We start from the raw sequence: 20,573 nt of genomic DNA on the forward strand, positions 1-20,573 counted from the left end.
TGAGTGTGAAGATATACAAAACACTCGCGGCGTGTTGCGGCTCACTGGTGTGTTGCTTTTCTCAAGGCTGTGTAATATACACACAAAAAAATGTGGTTGTTCCCTCTTCCATAGGAACCGGTAAAACACGAAAGTGAAATGTGCCTTGAATAATGAATAATTTTTTTTTCATGCTGTAGGCTGGAGCAGGTTCTAATAACTTAAAGTATTTAAAAGCTAGCCCTCTCTTCAGTTCCCCAGAGACTTGTAAAAGCACGGCGCATATATCTATCTATGGTTTCGCAGTTTATCTCACGAAAGCAGCAAACAAACTGCACGCTTAGAAGACCCCGCTGTCCAATAAGAAGCCGTCATGATAGATTATTTTCTACGTTCAATTAGCCCTTTCCAACCTGCCCGCCAATACCAATTATAAGGTTATGATTCTGAAATCACAGTAAAAATTGTCTTAGCGGTGTCTTATGGCGTAAATCAATGTGGTAGATTTTTTATTCGTGAAAAGTGACTAGGCACGCACGTTCACACGACGATGGCGAGCCGGGTTACGTTAGTTTACGAAATTACATGCATTTATTATCGTAAAAATCAGCTGGGCACACGTTCAAACACCGGTGGAGTGAGAAGTTACGTTGGTTTAGTCGATAACAGTGCATTCTAAGAAAGGAAACTGTAGATGCAAACTGCCGACGTCAGAACATCTGCACGGGATACATATAAATCTTTAGCGATGGGTTAATGTGCTGAAGCACATATGACGCATGAAATCTTGATCATCATCTGACTACAAACTGCCAAAGAAACTGACGAAGGGTTTTTATTTAAGGGAGTGAAACGTAAGCAGCACTAATGAATTTTTGGCTTCCCGGCGAGAATTCAGAAGGGAAATCAAAACGACGCATTGTGCCGCATACCCTCTCTTTTCACACAAATCATGGCCCGTTACCTTAGTCCAGAGCTGAATTGGAATGCCTGACTATAATCATTCTGTAATCTCTAAAATAATTCGGAAGTTTCACCAATAAACTGCGTTTTCTTTCAGCACAGAGGCAGGGGCTGCGTGGCCGACGCAAATGCCACAGCAAAAAATGACAAAAATAAAAAAAAGACCGCACACGCGGCAGACCAACAACGACAACAGCAGCAAAAAGTCACATCGGATTTTTTTTCCCCGAGCGATATCTCCGTGCAAGGAGCTGCGAAATTCTTGAAAAAGTGGGGTTCTTATTCGTCCGATAAGATAGTATAGAAAGAAAAGCGTGGCGACTACCCATATCGCTACGGTCTCGAGATCAGGTATCGCGTTTCTCTCGATAGCCACTTGCCGCGGTGAGCTCACTCCTGCCGAGACTTGGGGGCAGATGCAAAAAACGGTTGGCTTGAACAGTCGTCCGCTTGCATGTGCCATGTAAACGGAGATGCATTCGTCCTCGGGCCGGGCATTTTGTGTTCTGAAACACGCGCGGCTTTACTGGCGCCAAATTCATCGCCACTGCAGCTCAACCTGGCCGCGTTTGTGACTTCGCTGAAGATTTCAACCTTTCGAAATGGAAGGCCTGCTGCCGGTCTACGTCATGTGCTTGGTTTTGGGGATAGTGACATTGAGGGCATCTGCGATGAGGCCGAACATCGTCGTTGTGGTGGCTGACGACCTGGTTAGTGCCTTTTGTTTTCTGTAGTGCTTCAACGAGCATTCGTTTCTTTTGTTTATTTGGTTAGAGTGTGTGAACGCGCAATGCGGTATGTGTTTAACGACATCGTGAAAATTCTGTATCTCATACGTAAGCTGCTAACGACGTCCGAGAAAACATTGCCAGCAATATGGTAATGCTTGGGTAACAGGTAGATAAAGTGCGTTTAATTGTTTGGCCTGATGCCACTGAAAGAAATTCTCTATTCGTTGCTTTTTACTTGCATTCTCTATTCGTTGCTTTTAACTTGCTTTTATCCTTCACGATGTTCGCATATACAATGTCACCTTTTTATGCGTGCTCGACTAAGTTTTGAAGTCGTATATCCGAACTGCGAGGGAAACATTTCCTCATCCTCTGCCATCCAACAAGGACGTGTTTTAGACGGTGAAAGTTTTAAATTTAAGAAGCATATTGCTCTTTACATCCTTGATTGATTGTGGGGTTTAACGCACCGACGCTACACAGGCGATGAGGCGCGTCGTAGTGGCGGGCTCCGGATTAATTTTTACCACACGGGGATCGTTAACGTATGACAGAATCTCATACACACGTGCATTTTTGCATTCTGCCTCTATCATAAAAGCGGCATCTTTGAGTTTTCAGGGCTGTTTAAAAAAAACAATGAATAAAACATATATCCTTGTTTTAATTTAAATATCTGGGCCTTTGATAGCGCGCACAACCGCAATCCTGCCGCGAAAAATGTTGCTTACGCTAAAAAAACCCGAAAAGCTTGGAACTATTACTGGCAAATTTTTAAGTTTTCCGCTGGAAAATATTGCTGCAAAATGCCTTTAACATTGCAAAGATAGATATGTCGATCTGCAGCACCATAGAGCTCAATGACAGCTAGTTTTGCTGTGGTGTCATGTCGACAAAATATTACATAGGCCGCAGGCGTTCGTTTTTTGCGTCTTTTTAATAAATTCGAATAGAAAAAAAAACAACCTTGTAGTTTTGAGGTGGTTGTGGCGCAATTTATGCGATTATTTTTTGCATAGCGCCACTCCACAACGGCGCAGTTGCCTGACCTTTCCCCACACCCTCGCTCCAAGATCGGTGCCCTCTGCCAGGATGCACAGCACATACTGAAAGCAATGCGCTCCGTAGTTCGTAATTGACTGTATCCTGATAGCGCATGATAGTAATTGTAACACACTTCGGGACCTTTAGTAGCGATTACGTATTTTTTTATTCTTGTGCATACGTGCTGACGTTTTGTTATCTTTTGTTGCATACGATCGTGCGTAATATAGTGCGAGATAAACATTTAACAATAGGGCAAGGGGTAAGAATAAAATTCAGTGCCCTTTCACTCTTTGAAAAAGGATGACCAGCAAAGCTGGGCTCATTCCAAGGAGTGCGCGAGAGAAAGCTTGCTTGATTGTGATTTGCTCCTGGGCATACGTCCCAGCTAATTAGCTGACTAAAACTTGGAAGGGCGGCAGTTTTGTTCTTGGGGACAAATACGGCGTCGTAGCCATCTTACTGTCAGTGTACGATACCAACCCAAACCGCTCGACAACGGAGAAAGGCGGTCAGGTGGCATCGGGTCGGGAGTCGTGTAAAAATATCCCACCAAGACAACGGATATGTCAACGGTAAGCACGTGAACCCTGTCAGAGCCTGCAAACCTCAGCACCCCTCCCAAATGCACCGATGAATGAGCAACCGGTTTTGTGCGCGGGCTTAGACAATAGACACGGGCCAAAACTTCACTGCAGGAGCTCTTTATGAAGTAAGCACAGAAGTTGTAGCTATGTTGGGATTTGATGTGGTGGGGTTTTGGTATAGTTAATTTTTATATTATCGTTATTGGGTCACGTCGGCATTCTAAGCGGAGAAGTTGCTCTTCATCCCGGAGTGATTCGCAGCTACTGGACGAGGTGGAACTTCAGGAGGCACCGGCGGCTACGTACTGCACGATCTGCAGCAGCGGGTTTTCTGTTATTTGCACGCCAATTCGCGCTCCTGTACGCGCCGACGCTCATTCAAGTCTCCCTCTTCTTCGTCCGAGCGAACGACACGCGTCCGTCCCATAGCGAGTTACAAGTGCAACTTCTGATAACGGCGCCAGCGCCGTAATGCGACGATTGGGCAACTTGTGAAAGAGGTATCGGTCGTGGCGGGTAAAGCTACTTCACCGGAATGAGAGCAGGCCGGAGGGTTGTAAAATCTTCGTTGTAAAACATTGCGGAGGTTGAATGCGGTTAAACGAAGTTTGTCCAGCAATAGTTCAGTTCAGGCGAAATGGCTGCCGTAGAAACGCTTTAGAGCAGCACCTACCACGTCTTCAATTGTACCACAGGCAACACACAGACGCTAGTCGGCGCCGTCGGCGTAAAATGCGCGGTGAACTCGCAGAGGGCAGAAGGAAGCAGAAGTTTCTCGAGCTATACCTCGATTTTTGCGTCAAGAGAGTGCAGTAAACACGCACGTTTTTTGATGGCCCGCGCCCTTACTCTTCTCCCCAATTGCCCTTTCCTCACCTGCTCGTGGAATAAACTCACGATTAGGCGCTTTCACTCAGCAACCGAACGATGCGCTGACTTAACCTGGCTGAGCTTGAAGGTGAGATTGACGGACCGAGACGTTTTCTGGGCTTGTACTTGGATCAATAGAGCTTTCGCTCTAAAAGCTACGGGCAGCGGGTGGCCATCCTATTCCGGTAGGCCGCGTGCTGCGGCTGCCATCTTCGGCGGAGAGATCAGGGCCTCCTGGTCTTCGAGCAGGCAGCTCTACAGCGCGCACTCCCACTGCTCCAGGGTGCACAGTTGAGCTGGGTGGTGGTGGTGGGATTTTTGGGCATGTTTTAAGGGGATAAGGGGTAGAGTTAGGCTAATCGCAGAGGGGGGAAGTTGGTTGCGTAGGCACTAGGATAAATGTGGTGGCGAAAGTGGTTATGGTAATGAACAGCCATTTTTATTCATTTCGGTAGTAGGACCCTGCCTGAGTAAAGGAAAACAGGACTTTGTATCCAAATAAGCAAAGTTGTTTTACTATTGCGTCCGTGTAAGGAGGCATGGCATCAACTGGTGGGACACAAGCCGGGATCAAGGAAAGGTGTTATAAAACTCAGCATGGCTTCGAAGCCACTTGAGCGTAGCCATTTTTGAACACGGACTTTGGTATTCACTATTATGACTGAATTCGCCAGCAGAAAATGTAAATATATGAACAGAGTGACGCGTCTCCACGCCTGCAGGGATGGGGAGACGTGAGTTACCACGGATCGGAGGAGATACACACGCCAAACATAGATGCCCTCGCCACTGACGGAATAGCCCTGGATAGCTACTACGTGTCCCCAATGTGCTCCCCTTCGAGAGCTACTCTACTATCCGGCAGACATCCAATTCACACAGGTAAGATCGCACATTTATTGCCTCTGCCCTCACATTTCGACGCGCACCTACAGACGACGGAAACACAGAGACCTTCTCAAGCTGTGGGCGTATGTCTGATTACATTGAATATGGTGGAGGGTTTTCCAAGCTCCAGGGAGTTTGTGCCCTCTAACGAAAAACGGTTTGCCCTGGTCATATGCAGCTATGCTGTAACAAAATTTGCGCAGCTTACACTAGGAGTGCAAGGCTTTAGAAACAGCAGGGCTGGTGGCCCCTCTCCCGTCGTCGGATACCGCGGTGTTGCACCTGACATGGATTTACGAAATTTCCTCTGAAAAGTCTCCATGAATGGCAGGCCCGGATCGTTTTGTCCGAAGGCTTTCACATCTCTCACGAAGAGGACCGCGTTAGGACGCGCAAGCACCGGTCGCAACCGGCTTCGCAAACTCGGCGTGAACTGACGAAGAGAAGAGTACGCGAGAGATTTTCTATTTTCTTTTTGGAGCCCCTCACGTGGCGGAAGGCCACGTGTAAGCCTGGACGACACCGGGCGCTCCTCACAAGACGCATGCTCACGTGCACTCGGTATTTTCTTGGTATTTTTTCTGTTTATGTACGGCTCAATTAAGAGCTTGAACAGCTTTGTTGTTAAAATGAGGTCGGTAATGCTGCCACTAATTTTGCCTAGTGCGTTCACGACACTTGGGGGTGCCGGGGGGAGGGGGTGTGCGTTTGATAGAGATCGTAAGGTGCTAATCGCAACAACAGCACCGATGTCAGTATGGTAATGATTCTGCAAGGTCTGCATGTCTGCTATGCTTTTTTTTTTTCCATCTGCTGTACTATTACGTTCATGTCGAATCGGGAGCAAGAACTTTGTTCACAAATAAACTACTTAGTTGTGTAGAGGACCGCTGTTTTATTAGTGTGTCATGTATTCAACCCCACTGGAAAAAAAGTATTACTTAAATTTCAGCATTCATTTAGCGCTCAAAATATTCACAAGTGCATGAAAGCTTCGTTTAAGAGAATTGTTTGATACACCGGTATGACCGAATTGCGTATTTCTCTTTTCAGGATTGCAACATAATGTTATATACTCTGCGCAACCGTATGCACTCCCTCTGCACTTCAAGTTGATGCCGGAGCATTTGAAAACGCTTGGCTATGAAACACACGCTATTGGGAAGGTGAGGAACTTCGCAATTGGTCGGAAGAAACGTAAAAATATTTTCCCGAGTATTCAAGCCAGCGCAGCAATCTGCAACATCAGTGTTCAATTTACGTTCAAAGGGTTGAGGGTGTGCTTTGTATTCGAAAATCTACTGTGCTGACATTTCTGCGCAGCAGCGGCCTCTCAGAGATATTGTAGTTGAGGCAGTATCGGTATAGGCATCTTCTATACATTGCCATTTATTTTTTTCTCCGCCATCTTCATCTCTCTCGTCCTCTATCCGCACTCTTTCCTCCCCTTTCCCTTCCCACACACAGGATATCTGGCCAGATATACTACCATCAGGCCGACCTTTCTGTGTTTATTTCATTTCAATAAAATTCCTCTCTCTCTCTCTTCTAAAAAAATTACTCAGGACAGTTTATTGCTTACGGATAAAATATATACCGTATAGTATTCATAGCAGGAACACAAAAATTTATGCCCCAAAATCAGCTTACAGTTCTGAGCTTCTTAGTTGTAAGTAAATGGCTGTTTGAGGTAGAAGATTTCAGGAAAAAAAGGTAGTGAGAGTACAGTGATTCTATCACTTGTTAAGCGGCCTGCAGGAGAGTTACAGATTACCGCCGCCTTATTTAGCTAGTTTTTTTTTCGACTAAATAAATGCTTTTTTTGTAATAAAACATTTACGTTGCTCGTTATCAACCACAAAATGTGTTTGGTCATGCTGTTTTGTGTCACATAATTTTGAAGGACTTTCTTGACATTACGGTTAGCTTCCCCGGTCTAATGTGACTTAAGGCCACCGTAGCGTACTTCCCCTAAATGCAGTGTTGAACGTGGAATGACAAAAAAAAAACATACGGTGGAGAACTGCAAAGGCGGGATGAGTTTGTGCTACAATCCCAGCGTTGATGCATTCAAATTATTGTTGCGTAAAATTGTAAAAAGACAGCCAAGTATCGTGATTTGTTACAGGCAAGGCAAATAAAATTTATTCCTCTTTTGCAAGCCCGTGTTAGTGAGTAATATATAAGTAATATCAATAAAAATGTAAAATGGCAGATGTAAAATAAAGAAGTAAACGGCAAAATAGTCGGGCATTATTTGCCCCTTGTTCAGAATGAAGCTGAGGTGTATGTTGTATGCGTGCTCAGATGTTTTAAAATGTCATTGACTTTATAGTACACGATAACATTTAGGTAGTGCAGGCTTCTGGGATATACTCTTACAATACAATACAATACTCTTCGTATTGTACGCGCTGTTTTTAAATGTTCGTAGTTTTCTTTTGACTGTTTTGCGCATCCTTACTTTTTGTGCTTCGACATTCTCGCATAAACGTTTTTGGACATTACACAGTGGCACATAGGGCACATGACCAGGACCCATACGCCAACGCAACGAGGTTTTGATTCCTTCTATGGCTACTACGGCGGTCACCACGGATACACGGACCATACATGCTTCGAGGTAAAAAAATTATGTCAAGATTTATCTTACGATTTCGAATGTTTAAATCGAGATTGACTGAGGTGTAGGAGCACAAGCATATTTAGAATCATTGTGATCTTAAAGTTACCGCTTGTCGTGGTCAGCTGCAGCATGATAGCTGATACGTGAGTCCAAACTACTGTTGCTTTATTTGAGCCTAAAATGTGTGTTAGAAGGAGACATATGCTCTGAGCGTTTTTTCTCTAGCATTGTTCTTCCTCGCTGTTCATGAACTCTTAGGACACCGACTGGCTGGTACGGTTAAAACATTCAGCTCCATTTTCTACCTTATCTGCCCGTTTAGTTTAGGGTATTGTCCTGTTAATATTTCCGTCTCATGTGTTCGACCGTGGTCCGGGTAATCCCGTCCTGCTGAGCTCTGCGCTTCTCTCGAGTTGTCCCCTAACGTTTTTCTGATGCATTTATTTCTGAGCCGCTGTGGTCAGTTACCCTTACCCGCATCGATCATTGTTATTGGTTTACTAGCTAGGGAGCATAGACAAGATTTTAATCGCAGGCGCGGGTTGAAAATGTGGTGTTATGTAAAATTATCTGCTTCTAACACAACGTGTGCACATGAGAGCTTTTAAAAGAATGATCAGGAGGAGGCGCAAGAGCAAGGAATGCAAAGTGAAAGTTTGTTTTCCACCCTAAATGCTGCCATGTGGCTTCACAGAAAAGCTATACTGCTTTATCAGAAATGTTGCAGTTGACGAAGAAAATTAATGGGACTGGTTTCTGTAACCTTATGGCTGCATTACACGCGAGTGTCAAATTTTCTGTTGCAAAACACCTGCTCCTTCTTGACCTTTCCATAAACTGGTCGTATTACACGAAATAATGCGCAATACTAGCGTTGTGCGCTTAATAGTAATTTTGAACCCTGAAGTTGAAAACTTCACAACACTAAAAAGGTAAGGTAATAAAACAGTTATTTTGTGGAACCAAAAGTGCAATATTTCTAATTTCTCAACAGATGCCGTATCAACTGAGCTACGGAAAATTCTGTTTTTTGTCAAATTGCTGTTCTGTGAAATGCTGTTTTTTGTACAGCGCAGTCACAGCTGTAGGGACAACATCCAAGGGTTTCAAATTTTATATACATACTTGTCATCGACATTGACAGCTACTTCACGTATAAACACGGTAACATGTCGTATCAACACAAAAAGAAATCCTCCATCCTACGAGTCTCCTGTTCAATGCCAACTTTATTGGAATTTTACTATAGACAGACTACGCCTTAATTTTTCAATATTTCAAGATTATATTTTCCCCAGTTTGAGTTGGTTGGACAGAGCAAAAAGGCCGCGTTCGCAGCATGACGGGCACCCGGCCTTTACAGTGCAAAAGGTGGCAACACAGGCAAACGACAATACACGTATAACTGCTGCAACACAAACGTGATGCGCAAGCGTCACAGGCATAATATTTTCCACCAAAAATCTCGTCTGAACATGGAATCCTGTCGTTACAACATCAAAAAGTCCTCTAGTTTATATCATCGCGTTCAATGCTAATGTTTTTGGATTTTATTGTAGACAGACTTTGCCTCGAATTTTCGGCTAATATTCAATGGTTTTTAATGGGATCTCGAGTTCGCTTTGAGCAGCCGCAATGTATGGTACAGTCTGAAGCACAACTTTAAAAGATATCCGCGTTTCTTGATATTTTCGGAACCAGACTTTCAAGCAAAAAAAAAAATTCTCCAGAGGAAAAAAGTTAAAATAAAGACAACCCTGATGTTATTAATATGTCGTGGAGAGACGTGTACTTTGGTAATTATGACAGTAGCTGGTAAAAACTTCTATGGGGCCTGAAGCAGCCCGCACTGTCGAGAGCAGAAGTCTGAATTCCACGTGAGCTGTGGCCGGTGTTATATCATATATTACTGTCATATCATATATATCATATACTTGGCCATGGGTCTACATGTAGCTTTCAGTGTGATATGATATTACCATGCAGTATGGGTTCTACTTAGCCGCTGCATTACATGTTTTACATACCAGGTCTACCGAGAGAATGAGCCAGGTGGCAACTGGTCTGGCTGGGGGTTGGACCTTTGGGAAAACCTCCAGGCTGATAGGTCGAAGACCGGCAAGGAGACCACGGAACTCTTCACAGAAAAAGCCGTGGAAATACTGAAGTATCGGAACCAAGACAAGGTGGGGATGTTTTTGCAGTGACGTTGATCACTTTGGGACGCCGAGGGAAATATTTCTAAAATAGCAATGCGAGCAATACTGTGAAAAGCTTCACCTAGGACACTCTACAGTGCCGGAAAAAATATAAAACGATGGCGTGCTGAATCTCTTGTTCTCCTGTAAAGATTGTTACGGAGGAGGAAAACGTAGATTTGGGGAACAATATAGGGCAGTTATTCTGCTGGGATAACAGTTTGGAAAACTAGATGTTTTTATGTTTACGTTTTCAGATCAGTCGCCAACGGGGTATTTTGTGGAAATTGTTTGCGCTTGCTTTGGTGGATTCATGAGCCATCGCTACCATGTTGCAGTGGCTTCTTACTTTCGTTCTTTATGCGCCGGTACACTGTAACAGTGGACTGGGTGGCGCTACTAATGCATTGTAAAGATGAAAACCTCGGTGAGATTTCTTTCTACAGCAGTACTGTCAATAACAGCTGGGCACTACAGGGGGGGGGGGGGTGAGTGGCAGCAGTAAGAGCAGTGCTGTTATGACCTCCATAAGTGCTGAAAAGAGCTTATTTCTCGCACAATAAAAAAAAAAAGCAGAGCGCGTTTAGCAACTATCCAGATGGCCCAACGAGAGGGCTATACCGGCCTGCGCAAATCTCACCGCTGGATGCTGAAGATTGTACACCCCTCGAGGTTATTTTACCTAGTTAGTGGTCGAACTTACACTTAACTACACACATTTATTTGTTGCATTGCTGGCACCAGCTTGATTACTGCCTTCATATGCGTTTGGAATACAATCAAGAAGCGGAATTAGCCCGAAAAACTGTCGCTCAGTGTAGTTCCACGGGTATGAACATAATTAAAAATGAGCGTATAGCCGAGAAATTGGGTCTTGTTGCAACATTGCTGGTATTGTTTTGAAACGAAAACTCAAAAACTCAAATGATTAAATTTCGTGCCTGCAGTTAGCTTTCGTAGTGCAAAATGTCTGCCGTAAAAGTATTCAAAAATACTTAAATAACGGATATTACTCCGATGGTCGACTCCGATGGCGTGTTTGCCTTTTGTTCCAGTGCAGCACAGCTTTTCGGCTTTATGTAGTAGTGGTTTAGAAAATGATACTGACAGAAGGACGGACGCTTATGCAAGCAAATAAACTTGATATTTCCTTGTTAAACGAATGTAACGACAGTAAATTTCAAAGCCCTGAAACAACAAAAAAATGCTGTTTTCTTCCAGCCTTTCTTTATCTACCTCAGTCACCTCGCCGTGCATGTTGGGAACGAATACGCCATGTTTGAGCCCGCGGAGAAATATATGGAGAGGAATAGTCACATCCAGAACCCAAAGCGACGGAAACTTGCCGGTAAGTCGGAGCAAAACTAGGCCTCGCACGGTCACCGCCTGTATTTTACTCTATAGTGTTGAAAGATTTTTAGTTTTTTGTTAGTACAACTTATGAACTTGCTGTAGGAAAATAGGATGGCCATTTGGATGTGGGACAGTAATAGCACAAAGTTCTGCTATAGCAGTAATATCAGATTTGTTTGTCAGGCGTATGCGAAGTTCCTTATCTGCGTCAAGTGCCAGAATATGAGAATTATCCAACTTTGCTTTGATTAGTATTGCAGAGATGTAAATGTTCTACAGTCAACGCATAAACAAGTTAAACTCAGTAAAATTCAGATCAGAGGCTATGTGGAGAAAATTTCAGGTGTCCGTCACCGGAGGGGCTCGAAACAGCGGCATCAAAACACTACCGGCAGTTCCCTTCAAGTTAAAGTTCAGCGACTTGACTTAAGCAGAACTTCGCATGCAGTACTGAGCATACGAGAAGAGAAGGAATTTAAGAAGTGCGCAGGAAAACTTGCCACCTAGTGTCTTGCAAGGCGTACGTCGTTTTATATGACCCTGAATTATGCAGTGCTAGACGGTCTGTATGTAGCTCCTATAGTAACGGCATTGATGCACCTGACTCACGATAGTTTCTCACTTGCTGCATAAACTATCAACAGAGTGCTCAGAATAGCACAGCAAAAAATTCACTGCACTTTTTTTTACAAAATATGCACTCGCTTGGCATAGTATGGTTTACCCTTGTTTTACTTCTTTCAAGGGTGGATGTTTTGATGGCAATAATGTTTTTCTTAGCTTCTGCGAACGAGCATTCTTTGGCAGTATAGACTAGCTACACCTCTGGTGCTAAATCAGGCTTGGATAAATAAAATCTCAATAGATAAAAGAAAGAACCCAAACGAAATGTCCAATGTTCCAAAGTTCCAAATACAAAGTCAGTTGCGGGTTTTGGTTTTTCTAACTGCTCTGAACGACTTGGGGTTCTTTCAATAAAGTTTACCAAAAACAACAACCAAGCTGAATTGACTGTATAAGAGTAGCAAGAACTAACAAGCACGTCTGCAGCTGCGTTTAGTGTCAACTTACTTCAAACTCTTGGTAAACGACAAAGTTTCATTCCTAAAGCTTGGATTTTCATTTTGCAGCAACCTTGTCCGCGCTGGACGACTCTGTGGGAAACTTGGTGGAAGCCCTGAACGCAACAGGCGCGATTGAGAACACTATCCTGGTGCTGACAACAGACAATGGTGCTGCCGCCGGCGGAATTGACAACAGCGCCGGTTCCAACTGGCCACTTCGCGGCACGAAGATGACCCATTGGGAGGGAGGCGTCAGGGGCACCGCATTCGTCTGGAGCCCCATGATACGCACTCCGCGAGTGTCCCGTCAACTGATGCACGTGTCCGATTGGTTGCCCACCCTGTACTCGGCGGCAGGTGAGCCACGCTGTGATCACATAATATTGACACTGACTGGTATTTTCCGAATTGGAAATTTAGGTACGCAGGATTGTCTACGTCGCCGTGCTATTTTTTTTTACAACCAACGCCATTGAAAAATTCAGAGCCCTTCAACTTTGCGAAGATGAAAGCCATGTCCCGCAGGGAGGAACTGATAGTCCCACGGCAGTAATTGGAAAGACTAACAGATAGTGGCGTGGGGAGGAACGGTTAGTCCCACGGGAATATTTGCAAAGGATAACTGTTGGTCCCCTCCGCGTTAGTCCTTTTGGATACTGATGGTTATGGCAATGCAGTTAGTCCCCTAAAGGAGCAACGACAGTCCCTTTTTCGTCCTTCTTGGCTAAGAGTGCAGCGAAGCTGTTGCTAAGGTGGGTTTTGCTATAATCAGTTTGTATATTATCATTTTTGGCTCACGTCGGCGTTCATATCGGGCAAGTTGTTCTTCATCCGGGAAGGATTAGCAGCTACTTGACGAGGTGTAACTTGATGCGGCAACGGTGGCGGCTGCACGTTTTGCAGCAGCGGCTTTCCGCTCTTCTTAATCACAGCCAAAGACACGCGTTTGTCTTATAGCGAGTTAAGCGTGCAACTGAAGATAACGGTTATCAACAGATTGAGTAATTTGTGAAGAAGAGATCGGTGGGGGCGAGTAAATCGGCGCTTCCGGAAGAAAAACCCGGGATCCTAGGCACACACAGCTTCACTGTAAATCCACCGTGGGTGCACCTTAGCCCAATTCAGCCTGGTTACAATTGGATGAAAGTGAAAGAAATATGCCACTGGTGAGGCTCAGAAAACAATAAATACAACTTGCTCGTAAGCATGACGTTTCGCGTTTTGCGATGCCACTGTTCAGGCCCGTTTTCTGAGTCAAATCATGAATGTGGACTCCGGCCTCATTTTCCGTCAGGTTTGTTCCCCTGGTTGCAGCGATTAGTCATTGTTGCGCATTATGCCAAACACACCCGCCATGTTTTTAAGCGCAAAATTCAACAAAAAAATAAAGATAACCTTTTTTGACACTGTGCAAACACCTTCTTTACGTAAACTTCAGGTTGTATGATTGTAGAAGTCCCCACTTTTTGTTGTTAGTATCTAATTACAAAAAATGAAGTCATCCCTGGTCTTCTATTGTCGTTGCAAGACCCAAGATTTACATTGCAAATGATTGCGCTGTATTAAAATGGTTACCAATTTTAAATTTTATGAGCAGTACTTTTACGGTGGTTGGAGTTTATTCAATAATTCTTGAAACTCTTGTAAGATGGGTGTTCCTAAAATATTATATATTTTTTATGTCGACGCCATTGCTGCTGGGCTAACAAGAAGCCGGTATAGTGATCAGTAGTAACTATCTTTATTGTGATTGACGTTAGACGCACACTGCACTATGTTGCGTTACTGAGTGGTTCGTGTTCCCACGGTGCTGCGTATGTGTAAGCTGTTTGCCTATTAAATACTATGAATCGGTTCGGCTACAACAGCTCTAACCGTTAACTAACCGTTAACTAACTCCGATTAAGGAGTTCCTGCTACTCTAAATCATGTCTTAAAAGAATTCAGAACTGTGAAGTTCGGACTCACAGGGCTACTCATACGCGCAGAACGCAAAGCGGTTACTGTGCGTAACTTATAACGATATATATATATATATATATATATATATATATATATATATATATATATATATATATATATATATATATGCGCGCTGTATTTTATAGTGGTTTTTCCGTCTGCACATTGTTGTCTTTTGTCTTTTGTATTTTTACGCTGGTAATGTCGAAGTGCTTTCCAGCCTGTAACTTTTATTAACGCATAAAAGCGATCCGGCCGGATCCCATGATCAGCAGCCCCCTTAATTATTTGCGACTATGGCATCGCAGTCTTTTCACTCAAATTCACTCTAACTTTTCCCAACTCATTGAGGTAAGCACCCCATCTTGAGGGACACCACGTTAAATGAAGGGCTGTGGTTTTGGGCGGTCCCCACTCCCCCAGTACATAGAGCCGTAGAGACAGCAAACAGGTTTCTACGGCTGGTTAACCTCCCAGGCCCTCCGTTCATTTTCCTCCTGACAGACTAAATCAGTGATGTGCTGATGAGCATCAATTTGGCATCATCCAATGAACGCAGCGAAACACACTAGTGCTCCGTGTGTGTCCATTCGTCTACGACCCTGACGACTGCATCTGGCGTCACGTGCACGTAGCAGGCAATGCATCAAAGTACTCATTCCTTCAGCACATCGTCGTCACCTCTCTCCCCTTTCCCAGTTTGAAGAAACGGAGCTCCGAAAACACAGGGAGCCCAGATGTCATATGGCTGAGTGATTTACTTGTGGGGCTGTCAATACAACTTTTGGGCAAAATAGTTTTACTACTACTACTGCGTCTACAAGGATATCAGTACGGCCACTACTACTGCTACCACCACTATTAGCATTACTACTAGAAGTTCTTCTGATACTGTTATTACGGCTATTATTACTCTTACTACTACTACGTCTCTGCCACTAGAATTTTTAACCACCCTTGACGGTGTTTTGTGAGAAACAATGCAGCGAAATTTCAGCCTAATGATGTTTATTTGCGCGAATTTTTACATCAATGAATTTTTTAGAGGTCGTCCCTTGACGGTGTTTTGTGAGAAACAATGCAGCAAAATTTCAGCCTAATGATGTTTATTTGAGCGAATTTTTACTTTACGTAAATGAAATTTTTAGAGGTCGTCTTTATGGCATTTTCATTCTAACAACTCATGTCAAGGACAGCTTTCTCTGCTAAGCTGAAGCTCTGCCCTTTCGCTGCAGGTGGAAACGTGGAGGACTTGGGCGACATCGACGGTGTCGACATGTGGCACAGCCTCGTCAGCGGCGCCGGCTCCCCGAGGTCCGAAGTGCTGCACAATATCGACCCAGTGTGGAACATGTCAGCGCTCCGTGTGGGCAGCTACAAGTATGTTCAAGGAACCTACGGCGGCGGGAACTTTGACGGCTGGTACAAGCCGGCCGCGTTCAGCGCCCCCTGCCCGCCTGCTCACGAAGCCGTTAGCGACGTTTCTGAAAACGGCCTGAATTACGTCAGTAAAAGTGGTTTTTCAATCACTGTGGTGGACAAGAAAGTGACGCAGTGCGACTACGTGCCCTTCAACAAGTTTGACTACGCGTCGACCACTCTGGAAAGGAGGTAAGAAGATCGCGATTGTAGCGATGGCATGAAAACGTATATAAACTTGCTGCTGTTTGGCTAATAACGCGCTTTGCTTGTTCGCCTTGAGTTAACTCGCGCTCATAGCCGAGGCAACTGTTTGTGATGAAAGAAAACAAACGCACGTGAGCACGCCAATAAATAACCCTTGGTGGCTTAAACTTTTCCAGAACTCTCGGTATTTGGAGCAGAGGTCTCTATTTCTCTCCTATTTATGCAATATAAGTTATGTCGGTCGCGAGAACTACAACGTCAAAACAAACATAGCGTATAGCCACGAAAGTAGCCACCGCGAGAAGCAGGTAATATTACTTGCGTCAGAGTTACCCACTTCCCGTTCTTTGTTTCGTGTAAACCGGATTTCGTAATTTATTGAAAAGAGTTGGATATGTGCTTCAGCATATGAACTTCGAATTACAGCAAATTGAGTTCCTGTCCTGGCTTTTGTATTATTGCGCATATATAGGAAACTCACTCAATCGCTTCGATGTACGGACTTGTTAACTTTACAGTGACGAGACAAATGCACAGATAACATAATTAAACTATCTTTCAGGTCTAATCAGGAAAAGAGCGTTACACTAGTGTTGAACCCTAGTACGTTGCAATAAACTGCGGAAGAGCAACGCGTCATAAATGCGCAAATAATGTTGAAATGTAAAACATGCAATGATGTTAGCGTTATACGCCAAGCTCCACTCGTAAGGCAGGTTGTGGTCCGTCAAGTACCGTAATGTGTACGTGAATTTCGCGCAAATATTTCAGTCAACACTCCAAAAAAGTGCGGTTGTGGGTTTTGAAGCCAAGCTTGTTTTGACTTCAATACTGGTGGTGGTGGTGGTGGATAAACATTTATTCAAGCGAAAGAGGTTCGCGCTTGAAAGCGGGAGAAGCCCTCAGTCCAGGGCCCATGCGGCGGCTGCGGTTCTGCGTGCCCGGTCCACCAACTGTCGCTGGTCCTCAGGATCCGAACTGCACAGCGCGGCCTCCCACTGCTCGATACTGGTCCGCCTAAATTTAAATTGGGACACAAATACGAAAGACGATGCACATCTTTCGTCTTTGTCTGTGTTCTGAGTTAAATTTAGGCTGACCAGTATTTCATTCAATTATGATCCAACTAGCTCAGATTCTGCCTATTCTTTTTTTGACCCTTCAGCCAGGTTTGTAGGGGCTGTTGCTACTGCCGTATGGCATCGTACGTCGCCGGATTTTTTTATTCCGACTACGCTAGCTACGATAATCCTACGCTTCGTGCCCGTGGGCCCGGTAAGTGCCTCGCGGGGGGGGGGGCGAAGACACAAAACTTTCGTTCCGGCGTGTCGCATGGAGCTGGTGGCGCCTTCGCAAAGAGAGATGGCAACTTTCAGCGTTTCTTGATCATACTCGCCACGACTCACCGTTCTGAAAACTCAGCAACTACGCCAAGCACAATAACCCTAAAGATGTGACACACCATGTTCTCGAACCGCGCTGTATTAAGACTTAGTGAAGGGGAGAGCATACAAAGACGAAACGATGCGTGAACTACCAACTGATTAATTTTCCACGACACACACTAATATACGTAAAAAGACACTGTTGCAAATCAAAGTTATGAGTGACAACAAGAAAATGCCAACCCGTTAAAACCCATCTCGTATCCTCTGCCCGTGCGTAAGACTTCTACCTCACTCTCTGTGAGGGTAACTTACGGCATGCTTATACTCAAGCGTCTGTTTTCACAATGGCGAAGGCTTCTAGTATCTATCTTTCTATATTTTCCTTGTTTCGGACGATTACGCTTGTCTTGGTGAAATCTGGAACGCTGGGTCACTGGCGGCCATGCTGACAATGATCGGCAAGCCTCCCTGGGTGAGTAATTTGTTGGCAGTTGCTCCTGTGTTCTCTCAGTATTGTATTGACGTACGCTACCAATTACCTTGCGGAAAGTGCTATGTGGGACAGTCGGGCCGCTGCGTCTTGTCAGACCAAACGGAGACAGAGAGTCAAAGTAATGCCGCAGTGCTCCATATATTTGACCTTCATCTCGCTATGCTCTTTTTGCAGAAAGAACTTCTTGGACTTGGAGTGCTCAGCGGCTCGGATAGCCAGGGGGCTGGGACGCTGGTTGCCGTCGGTCACTCCTGAAGAGTTGCACGCCGAATGTGGCCAGGTTCCAGTGAAAGACTGCAAACCTCTTCAAGAGCCTTGCCTTTTCAACATACACGCTGACCCTTGTGAGAGGGAGAACATCGCGGAAGAGAACCCACAGGTCAGCCATAAACTGAACAATCATAATGATGTTACGCCTCGTTAGAGCGAATCGGCTAGTGACATTTTCAAGGTACTCTTTGGTGTCGTCGTCCGCCGTGGACAGCAAGTGAACCTTCTCGGTAAGGCTCTGCAGCTCTTAATTGTGTGCGTCTTGTAAAAAAGTCAAAGCACAATAATCACTAGGCAACTGAAACATTCCGCCGAGTTTCATTTACGTGGCATATTTAAATAGTTAGTTGAGAGTTTAGTAAACAATTCGAAATTCCAGTCTGCGGTTAATTCACGGGCTTCTGCGGGAGGGGTAAGGGCACAGGAACGGTTTTACGGTTGTTTTACCCCAACCACCCCGAAGTAAATGATAACTAGTTTGACTTCTCACATGACTGAGTAACTTTTATCAGTTTTATCTCAGTCGACATGAAGGCTACTTATAAAGCCCACTTTAATACAAATGATGTGACGTTGGTGCTTTCTACGCGGTATCAGCATTATAATCTGACTCTGGAGAACCACCGTGAAGCGAAATGTAACAGCCTCGTTTTACGTACAATACAACTAGTTCTACGTTCCGTGAAGCTCATAAATTCAGAAGTAAGCCAACTGCAAATTTAAAACAATGATAACTTGTTTCTCGCACTCCTTTAGTCTTTCACTTTTTGGACGGCGCCCTGATTGATAGGCTCGTAAAGATTGAAGGAAGTTTATGTCAATTACGTGTCACGTTGATTGATATTAGAAAACGTGGGCTATCAAACTTTTCTGTTCATTTATCAATTAACAAATGTCTTTTTGAGTGGAAAAAGTTTTATATGTCGAGAAAGAAAAAAATACACTTTCACATACTCTATTCAACAGGAAGTTTTTCTAGAACTTATAGCGTTACTCCTGTATGCCGTTGCTGTATGGCGTGCTTGAAACACCAAAATTTCGTGTATTCTTCGACCATTATGTTGTACCAAAATTTTAGACACCTTGCATTTACTTGTAGTGAAAATTCCCTATATGTCTGCAGGACACAGCCTTTCTAGCTCTGAGTTAGCTTTGAGTTTTCCTGAACAGGATATCACTTGGGGAGCTTGGAAATACAACCGTGAGATCTGGTCTTCTGTTGCATTCGAATGACCGCACCAGTATAAGTTTGCTCGCTGTATTAGGATGACAGCAAGAAAATTTGTACAGCTGAAGAGTTAAAATGATTACAACGGTATATAGTTACAACATTGTTAAAAGCAGCTGTTGCGCAGAACCGGCAAGGTTGCTTTGAATCACCACATCGATACCATAGCCGATTAATAAGCGTTGATTATAATCGGTTGGACTATGCCTAGCTTACGTGATTTTCATGCAATCCGAGAATAGGGAAGAATGTTTTGTTGTTCTTGTAGCGAGATCCGATGGGAGCAACAACAATAAAATTTGTACAAAACCAAAAACACTGCTATTGGTTAGCTTTGAGTTTTGCTGAAAAAGGTATCACTTGGGGAGCTTGGAAGTACTGCGTGCATTGAGTTCACAGGACTGAGGAGCCGATGTGCTGGCCACCTGTACTTGAAAAAAATATTTTCATATAGCAGAAGTTTCCGGTTTTGCGTTCACGTCATCTGAGCAGGGGCACAATAGTAAAGCACTTGTAAGAAACATTAATATGCATAAAGTCCCTGCAGTGTTATCTCACTGATATTGGACGTCACCTCAGTGCTCATCAGTAATGGTTTACGATTGTCTACCACGAAGGGTGAAGTCAAATACTCCGCGCACGGTCGGTTACGAAAATACGCACAAAAAGATAGTGTTGCAACACACAGACTGCTGCAAAATATTGCTGGCGGACATGATGCCAAATGTGGGAAAAAATGAATAAGTAATCCCTGTCATTTACTTTTCAGATTGTGCGCAAAATGGCAAAACGGCTGGAGGAATACCGGAAGACCATGGTACCACCCCTCAACAAGCCTCCCACGAGAAGGGCTGATCCGCGATATTTCGATTACACGTGGGCCCCTTACATGGATTCCCTTTGGCCATACGTCTAGCGTATGCGAAGTCTCTATGATAGAACGAAAATAAATTGTGACTACTGATGGCGCGTTGTCTTGGTATTAATTAGCCTGGTCTTTGGAACCTATTTAAAACGTAAATCGGCTATACCTGGAAATTCGCTTTGGCTTTGCTATCGACGTCAGGTACTTGCCCGCGCCTTTGCTACGGCGCGAATCAGTACCCGCACTGAGTGTCTATTGCGTGTCTGACGTCCTCATGAGGCTTCGAACTCCCTTATCTTCGTTGGTAGACGTTAGTGCATAGGCTTGTACTACCTTTAACTCCCTAAAAAAATTAGGGTTGGGTCTGATAGAAAAGAAGTCGGTGTATTTTAAGCAAGCGATAAACCAAACGGGTTATTAAAAATAAAGCAGGCTGAT

The 20,573-nt window shown here is 44.2% G+C and overlaps 1 protein-coding gene across 1 annotated transcript; it reads left to right on the forward strand.

The window, feature by feature from the left end:
* The first annotated feature begins 1,328 nt into the window (after positions 1 to 1,328).
* On the forward strand, positions 1,329 to 20,242 carry LOC144143616 (arylsulfatase B-like). Its single transcript, XM_077675454.1, has 10 exons — positions 1,329 to 1,652; positions 4,897 to 5,056; positions 6,116 to 6,228; positions 7,575 to 7,685; positions 9,719 to 9,874; positions 11,108 to 11,234; positions 12,370 to 12,660; positions 15,501 to 15,876; positions 17,947 to 18,151; positions 20,040 to 20,242. The coding sequence occupies exons 1-10, from the start codon at positions 1,545 to 1,547 to the stop codon at positions 20,184 to 20,186; spliced, it is 1,794 nt and encodes a 597-aa protein (XP_077531580.1). The 5' UTR covers positions 1,329 to 1,544; the 3' UTR covers positions 20,187 to 20,242.
* Positions 20,243 to 20,573: the final 331 nt, after the last annotated feature.

The sequence above is a fragment of the Haemaphysalis longicornis genome, unplaced genomic scaffold (assembly GCF_048455015.1).
Source record: "Haemaphysalis longicornis isolate Haplotype H1 unplaced genomic scaffold, Haemaphysalis longicornis Haplotype H1 scaffold_6, whole genome shotgun sequence".
NCBI classification, from domain to species: domain Eukaryota; kingdom Metazoa; phylum Arthropoda; class Arachnida; order Ixodida; family Ixodidae; genus Haemaphysalis; species Haemaphysalis longicornis.

Bases quoted from the DNA above. Each gene is read 5' to 3' on its own strand.
- LOC144143616 (XM_077675454.1), top strand. From the start codon at position 1,545: ATGGAAGGCCTGCTGCCGGTCTACGTCATGTGCTTGGTTTTGGGGATA. The intron at 1,653-4,896 runs GTTAGTGCCTTT...CCACGCCTGCAG, and splicing joins TTGTGGTGGCTGACGACCTG to GGATGGGGAGACGTGAGTTA. The intron at 18,152-20,039 runs GTCAGCCATAAA...TTTACTTTTCAG, and splicing joins TCGCGGAAGAGAACCCACAG to ATTGTGCGCAAAATGGCAAA.